Source organism: Phaseolus vulgaris, chromosome 8 (assembly GCF_000499845.2).
Source record: "Phaseolus vulgaris cultivar G19833 chromosome 8, P. vulgaris v2.0, whole genome shotgun sequence".
NCBI classification, from domain to species: Eukaryota; Viridiplantae; Streptophyta; class Magnoliopsida; order Fabales; family Fabaceae; genus Phaseolus; species Phaseolus vulgaris.
In genome coordinates this window covers 22279446-22288104 of record NC_023752.2, presented here as the reverse complement: position 1 = coordinate 22288104, position 8659 = coordinate 22279446, and the positions used below count along the sequence as shown (strand labels likewise).

Below are 8659 nucleotides of genomic sequence, written 5' to 3'. Positions count from 1 at the left end.
CTGTTTTGTGGGGTTAATTACCAGTTTTGGAAAGTGAGAATGAAATTTTTTATACACTAAACTAACAAAGGCATTTGGGAGTCAATTGAAAATGATCCTTTTGTACCTCAAGTTAAGAAATATGATGTTTTAGTTGATAAACCTTCACCCGAGTGGACTGAGGCAGAAAGTAAAAAAAGTTAAATTTGATTGGTTAGCCAAAAAATATTATAACATCTGCTCTAAGTTGTGATGAGTTTTTTAGGATTTCACAATGCAGCTCGGCTAAAGAAATGCGGGACATCTTGGAGGTCACACATGAAGGCACAACTGATGTGAAAAGAGCTAGGAAGCATGCTCTGATTCAAGAGTATGAACTCTTCAGAATGCAAAAGGGAGAATCCATATGTGATGTGCAGAAGAGGTTTTCTCACATTGTGAATCATCTTATGAGTCTTGGTAAAAAGTTTGATGAAGAAAAGCTTAACATCAAGGTACTGAAGTGTCTTGATAGAACATGGCATCCAAAGGTTACTGTCATTTCTGAATCAAAGGATCTCACCTCAATGACCGTGGCATCTCTTTTCGGTAAAGTAAGAGAGCATGAAATTGAGATTCAAAGGCTTGCTGTTCAAGAAAGTGAAGACAAGCATAAGAAGAGCATAACACTTAAAGCTAGCAAACAACAACCAATTCCCAGTGAAAGTGAAGAAGAGAACATAAGTTTGTTATCAAGAAAATTCAGCAAATTCTTGAGAAAGAGACAAGCTTCTAAAAGGTACGATTCAAAGAAATCTAGTGAATTCAATTCTAATAAGTATACTTGTTATGGCTGTGAATGTCCAAACAATGAAGTCAAAGAAAAGGGAGACTTCAAAAGGGAGAAAAAGGGAAAAGCTAAGAAAGCATATATAGCATGGGATGACAATGATGTCTCATCCTCAAGTTCTTCAGATGATGAGGAAGCTAATCTTTGCCTTCAAGCATTAGTAACAAGTAGCATGGATTCTACTTCAACAAGTAAAGGTACCACCTATGATCAATTGCTTAATGCTTTTTATGAAACTCATGATGAAGCCAACTGATTGGCACTTTCTCTCAACCGGTTGAAAGGATTAAATAACTGGTTAGAAAATAAAGTTAAGGATCTAGAGGAAGAGCTATGCAAAACAAAAGAAGATTTAGAAAATCTAGATTTAATCTACAAAAATTCTTCTTACAGTTGTGAGATAAAAGTTTGTGAAAATTGTGAACTTCTTGAAAAGAAGATTTGCTATCTTTTGAAAACCTTGGACAAGCTTACAACTGGAAAGTCCAATTTTGAAGATATTTTAGCCTCACAAAAATGTGTATTTGGAAAAGTAGGTTTGGGGTTTTACCCTCAAAGCGAAGGAAAAAAAGATTACAAAACCTTTTTCAAATTTTCCAGAAAAACAATCGGTTAAAATGTCGTTTCAACCGGTTGTTACATGCTTCTATTTTATGAAGAAAGGTCATTCTGCCAGGTATTGCAGGTTGCGTAAATCTCGTGTACCTAAAGGCATCTTTAAGTGGATTCCTAGATGTATTGGTAATACAAAGATAAATCAAACACTCAAGGTCCCAAATTCTTTAAGGGATCAAACCTTGAGATTTGACAAAGTTATGTTTTGCAGATTTCTGATTTCTTTTGAAAGGTTCAACAAGGACTAAATGTTTTGTACATGCCAACATATCAAAATCTAGTGTTGGTTTCTTGAACTTCTGTAATTAGAAAATCAGTGATCTGAGAATTAAATTCTCATTCTTTGTTGAGAACTATTGGTGCTCAAAATTCAATTCAATATACTTCTCTATGTTTCTATATGTAGTTCCTATGTGCTCCATCTACTCTTCATACATCTAATAGCTTGCAAACATGTTAAAACATAATGATTATATGCAACATGTTTTTTTAATTTCTTCAGAACAGAAATTTAACCGATTGTTTTCTCAAAACAACCGATTATTTTGTATCTGATAAGCTCTGGACAAATCTGTTTTTTGGTTTTTAAATTCTGGTTTGTGTTTATGTTAAGCCTAGTGACCTGTATGGTCAAAAGTGCATTAATTGGATGTTTGAATACAGTTTAACCCTGGTACATTTGCTTTTAATAGATCAAATCTCTACTTACCTTGAAAATAAAAAATGTCTTAAATGCTTGGTCAAATATCACATGTGAATCTGTACCTTTCTGATTTGACTGATTATGTCAGCTTTATGGTTCATATTTGATTCGTTTTTTATGTTAAATACAACCAGCTTTGATGAGGTGTTCTCTGCTATAAAACCCAATGCATTTAGTTATTGTTTTCACTCACAAATAACTGGTTGATATAGAACTGCTATTTTTATCTCTCTCTAAAAGCTTTCTTTGCAGAAATTGTTTCTGATTTAAGCAATGGCTGGAACTCCTCCATCTGCAAAAAGGATGAAATCAAGGGGCGTCAAAAGCTTTAGAAAGCTTGAAGGATGGTTTGCAGGAGATACCAATCTCATCAACAAGTATCTACTTGAGACAAGTAGAAAGAATGTGAATACCCCAAAAGTTGTTTCCTTCACATGGATGAAATAACAGAAGTTGGATTCTGTAAGGAGTATTATCAAAGAACAAAAGTTGAAGAGATTCTTAGAACTTACAGGGAATATCTATCCTGATCTTGTAAAGGCATTTTACACTAACCTTCATTTTGATGGTGACTCACTTGTTTCTCATGTCAAAGGTGTAGATATGATCATCACAAGTGAGGTATGGTCTGCTGTGACCGGGCTGAAGTCTTCTGGACTAAGGATTAACACGGGAAACCTTGGAGTAGTGGAAGATTTCAATAAAATCCAGTTTTTCAAAGGTTGTCTCAAGAATCCCCACTCCAAAGTGAGGAATTTTTCTATTGGTGGGTTAAAGCTTGATGAAAGGCTTGCTGGCAAAGAGTGACTCCTTGTTAGTCACGGGTCAGGTCACAGAAGAATACCAAGCTAAAGATCCACAGATGGTCGCATACCCAGAGTACGTCCAGATTCTGAGGGAGACGTTTGAGGCGTTCGAGCTAGTACACGTCCCCAGAGAACAGAATGGCCGAGCTGACTTTGCTAGCAAAGCTCGCCAGTTCGGGCAAGGGGGGCAGACAAAGGACTGTTATTCAGGAGACCTTGAGGACACCTCGAACTGCCACAAATAGTACAACATAAGTCCAACAGATCAACACTTCGGAAGAGGTGAAGAGGAGTCATCGGTCGTTGACTCAGGAGACGTTAAAAACGCCCAGATTAAACGCGTACCCAGTTGCTGGGGAGAAGTCGTTGCAGGTTTGCCTAGTTGAAGCAGGAGAAACCTGGATGACACCCTACCAACGCTACTTGGCTGATGGGGTACAACCGCTAGAGCCTACAGAGGCTAGAAAAATCAAGAAAAATTCGAGCAAGAACACCTTGATCGATGGAAAGTTGTTCAGACACGGGTTCACTCACCCTATCCTGGTATGTGTAAGTGGTGAGCAGTGCACGCGCATTATGGCAGAACTTCATGAAGGGATATGCGGAAGCTACATCGGCGACCGAACCCCATGAATGGCAAGCGAAGCTTGACCCGCTTGAAGATGGTGAAGTACATGAAGAAGAAGGGTTCTTTAGGGCTTGCACGATCATCGACGCACACGGGTTCGCCTTTCCTACAAGGCTGAACCGACACGTACGCATCGTGTTCCCTCCCAAACACACGATGCTTTTCATCAGCCTCGCCCTCCCTGTACGTTATTACGTCTTTGTTAGAGGTTATCTTGGAAGTTTCGGCCAGGAGTTCATCAGGTGCCCAACGGTAGAGGGTTTTGTAATCGACAGAAGGAGGAGGGTTTAATGTGGTTTTGGTTCTGTCCATCTCGATAAGAAAGCTAAAAAGGGAGAAGAGAAAGGAAGAAAAACGAAGGTTTAGAAGAAAATGATGGCGTGACTCAATGAACCAGAAAAACAAAGACTCAACAAACGAAGAACAAAGAAAACGAAAAATGCATAAAACATAAACAGTCCCAGAACAGTTATGGCATGTTATGAACATCAGAATCATAAAGCAAGAGCAATCATAGAGTAAAGATCATACCTTTGAGTAAATTAGGTTTCAGAGGTAGAGGGTTTCGAAGAAAAAGAGAGAGCGTTTTCGAGAATGAGAAATGTTCGAGAAATGCTTAAGTGAAGTAATGAAACAGTGAAGGGAGCGTAAGGGTTTAAGGGTTTAAACGTATACGAGGAAGCGCAAGCGACAACGAGCCCTAACCGTTGATCTTGCCACGTGTACGCTGATAAAAAAGTATGGTGAGATGTCACTTCGGTGCATTGTTCACGTCCTATCACCCAGTGCCATGTAGGTCGTCGAGGAAGATCACTTAGTCTCTTTGCTGAAACAAGTTACAGCTCGAGACTGGGGGGCCTGTGTACCGACCAGTCCTCGGTCATCGACTCTAGAGAGGATCTCAGACATCGGACATTGGTGTCAGATAGTAAAGATGGGCCACGTAAGGTGGGCCCCAGAAATCATATAAGTTATCAGATAAAGCTCTCAGATATCAGAAAGCTTAAGTCACGAGGGATCCATGCATGTGGGGTGTATGGCGCATTCGGGCGCAACACAAGTAAAGAACCCTTGGAGGCGCTAAGGCCCATTAGGGTTAGGGTTTCCAAGGGTAGGTTGCATGCATGGTACGTGAATACTTAGGGCATCCATAGAGCATATGGCCCTACAACATTGGTGCATGAGTTGGTACCTTGGCGGCCATTCTGTTAGTCATTGCACTCCAGTAAAGGGAATGTCTATGTGCTAGATTATGCTAAGATTGTGTAATAGCGGCGCAGGGACATTCTCCAAGGAACCCTAGATGTGGGTAACAGAACATAAGTAAACCCTAGTTACAACCTATATAAAGGATGATAAGAACCCTAACAAGTTACACGGTTTCTAAGACTGAATCTACTTTATACACTTACTGTTTCTTTGCCCCAGTACTGACTTGAACGTCGGAGTGCAAACGGCCGCCAAGGCGCCCTTTGTCTTTGTAGGTGAAAGGTTCTTCAAACCTAGGAAGCGTGATTCACAAGCGGAGACAGGCGGGTCAGAAACTGTCGTTCGAGTCAACCGACAAGCGAGTCAACCGACGATAACAAAATCTATGTTACATGCTAGAAAACAATTATTATAAGTAATTGAAAAACTTGTTACTAAAACGTTATTATAACAGGAACAAAATTATGAAAAAAAAATGGAGTGTACAATCTTATTATATATTAGGAAATAACGTTAGATGTGAAACAATTATTTTATATATATTTCCAAACAGATCTTCCTACATCTATATATAAACACTGGTTTATCAAGAATACGCAAGAAAAGCATTTTGAATTGTTGATTCATTGCTAGAGGTGACTTAGAATCAATAGTTCATCATCTAAAGGATTTTTCCCTTTCAAACAAAAATGTTTTTTTTACTTCTATCCTACATCCCAATAAATATTAATATTTTAATAATTTTTAAAAATTTATAATTTTTTTAATTTTAAAAATTATTTTAATATTTTACATTTTATTTATATTTTTATTAAAAAGATTATTTTTTTTAATTTTTTTTATTATAAATATTAATATTTTGTTATGGGTGGAAGGTGTAACATAATCTTAAAATATCTTAACCCATTTCCAAAGTATGAATAATTATGGATTGGGCGTTCGGGTAAGCGTGGCAATACCAGAATCAACCAAATAAGAAGATGAGTTGGTTGAGTTGCAATGCACCTTCACATGCCAAACTCAAACTCAAACTCAAATCTCTCACTCACTTAGTAACCGAACTATGGCTATAATGTTCGGTTCACTCACTCCTAACTCCAACACTATGTCTCTCACTCTCACCACACAACCCCTCAACAACCTCATCACTAATCATCCTACCAATTTTCTGTTCTGTGGTCGAACTCTCAGCTATGGATACACTCTCTCTTTTTCAGATCAAAGGGCTTCTTCTTCCTTTCCCACTCTTCTCTGTTCTGCTGCCAATAAACCATCCTCTTCATCAGATATTAGGTACCCTTTCTCTCTCTTCCTTCATATCACATGGAACAAGCTACTGATTCAGAATCAAATGCTTCAATTTTGTAAAAGATAGAAATTCCAATTTTGGAATAGTTCATGAGATGAAAATCTAGCCATGAATTGATCATGAGAATTGATGCCAATACTGGAATTTAGTGGTTACAAATAAGTTCATACTTTCACCTGTTCATCTTATACTTGGAATTTCTGGTACCCCTCTTAATGGCACTGAAACTTGAAAAAGAAACATTAGGATCAAACAGATATAGTTTCATCGGAATTGTCTCGCCCTATAAACATTTTTATAGATATTTCTTCTTGTTGCTTCCCAAGTAGCTTTAGGTTTTACAAGGAGTGTTTATAAGGAACATTACATAATGTAAGTATTATCGATTAATAATATGCTTAGAAACTTGTTGAGAAACAAGAAATCACATTGGAATGTGGAGGTTATATTATTAGCTTCATACTAAATGCGAAAAACATCCGAGGTTTGGAACGAAACACGCTATATAAGATATTTTTGTCTGCAATTTTGCATGGTTATTTTGTTTTGACAAACCTCTGACATGAATGCAGAGTTCACTGAATGTTGTTCTTTTCTTATGGTTTTTCCTCTTTATGCGATGCTTCTTTCATCAGGTTGTATTAGGCAGTGATGCTTCATATTTGTTCTTCAGCTCTACAGCCAAGATAAGGAGCGAGGTTCTCTCACCTTTTCGGTCTGTTAGGATGTTCTTTTATATTGCTTTTGTCGCAAGTGGTTCTCTGGGGTCATTCATAGCAATCACACAACTAATTGGAGCACTGGCTAACTCATCAAGGGCAAGTCAAGTCCCTGAAATTCTCAAGGGCCTTGCCATTGACATTGCAGCAGTGTCCTTATTTGCTTTCTTGTACTTCAGAGAGAACAAAGCAAAGAATGCACAAGTGGCTCGCCTCTCAAGAGAGGAAATCTTATCAAACCTTAAGCTCCGTGTGGATGAGAAGAAGATCATTCCCGTGAGTTCCTTGAGAGGGATTGCTCGTCTTGTCATATGTGCTGGCCCTGCATCCTTTGTGACCGAGTCTTTTACGCGCAGTGAACCTTTCACTGAAAGTCTTTTGGACAGAGGGGTGCTTGTTGTGCCCTTAGTAACAGATGGAAATTCACCTGCTTTGGACTTTGAGGAGACTGAAGAACTTGCCACAAGAAGGAAGAGACTATGGCAACTGGCTCCAGTTTACATCAATGAGTGGTCTGGGTATGGCTACGAGAATGATAAAAGCTGAACACCTCTCATTCCTATTACTTTTTCAAGAATGAAAAATGAATCAAAAGTCAATATGCAACTGAACTTATTTTGTCTGCTTTTTTTAAAATTGTTCCTGTATTTGTGAATAGGTGGTTAGATGAGCAAAAGAAGTTAGCTGGTGTACCTTCTGATTCTCCAGTGTAAGTACTATCCATGTTAGGGCTGACAGGTATATAAATGTGAAGAGATGTCTATGTTTTCAGCAAAAGATCATTGACATCTTTCCTTTTAAAATGAAAAGTTTCACATTCATGAGGTTATAGTTTTGCAGCGAAATTGTGCAGTCATTTAATGTGGTGCAGATACTCTAATTAAAAAAGCTTATTAGGTGATGGATGTGTTACAGTGAAATAACAGAAGAACTAAGGCATTTTTCTCTCATTGTACAGGTATCTATCCTTACGCATGGATGGTCGTGTTCGTGGTAGTGGTGTTGGTTATCCTCCTTGGAATGCTTTGGTTGCACAACTACCCTCAGTAAAGGGAATCTGGACTGGCCTACTAGATGGCATGGATGGTAGAGTTCTTTAAAAGGACTAGTGTTTTTTTCTACTTCTGAAGGCTGATCTCTCATACTCCTCTCCCCACAAAACAAAGACTGCACCCCTCTACTTCTTCATTTCCTTTTCCTGGTTTTGTTTCCCTATAGTGGACATTCTATTGAACTTTTATGATTTGGTTTTCTTTTTGTACTTTTTGAGTTGATTAAATATGATACATAATTCTGCATTAGAATCGTGTCAACCTCTTCTTCACGGTTGTCCTTTGGTAATATTAGCTTTTGTATGACTATAGTAAGTTAAAAACTGTATAGTGATTATATTTGTTGAAGATTTTTTAGTATTTTGACAATAATATTTTCCTATACTCTATCAATCTCAAAGTCTTTACAAAGTACTTTTCTATGAGTTTATTTTTCATAATATATCTAGTACGCCAAAAGGCATAAACTGGTAAGCATTATGTTAGCATTTAGGTTGAAACCACTAGAAAAACACAGTACAATCATGTTAATAGTACGTGAGAAGAACTAGCATAGCTAACGTAATAACTTGTGAACTTATTTTATCTTTCCTGTAATAAATGTTTCTATCTTTGCGGCATAATATTTCATTCACTCTATTTATTCTCTCATCTTTCCTTTCAACACCCCCATGAGCTGCAAAACCTCATCTTTTCTACTTTAGTAAAGACGTGACAAAATAAGTCAGAACAATCAAATTAAGTTCGTTATAGTCGATCAACCTCGAGAAAATGCATGGGTAAGTATTCATTTTCATTTTTAGGCCAATT

The 8659-nt window shown here is 37.7% G+C and overlaps 2 protein-coding genes across 2 annotated transcripts; both read left to right on the top strand.

Moving 5' to 3' along the window:
- The first annotated feature begins 272 nt into the window (after positions 1-272).
- Positions 273-1064, top strand: LOC137824755 (uncharacterized). The gene has a single exon (XM_068630430.1). It carries the CDS (start codon positions 273-275, stop codon positions 1062-1064), a length of 792 nt encoding a protein of 263 aa, XP_068486531.1.
- A 4658-nt stretch (positions 1065-5722) lies between these two features.
- On the top strand, positions 5723-8110 carry LOC137824020 (protein LOW PSII ACCUMULATION 1, chloroplastic). Its single transcript, XM_068629441.1, has 4 exons — positions 5723-6062; positions 6752-7315; positions 7456-7506; positions 7756-8110. The coding sequence occupies exons 1-4, from the start codon at positions 5833-5835 to the stop codon at positions 7895-7897; spliced, it is 987 nt and encodes a 328-aa protein (XP_068485542.1). The 5' UTR covers positions 5723-5832; the 3' UTR covers positions 7898-8110.
- Positions 8111-8659: the final 549 nt, after the last annotated feature.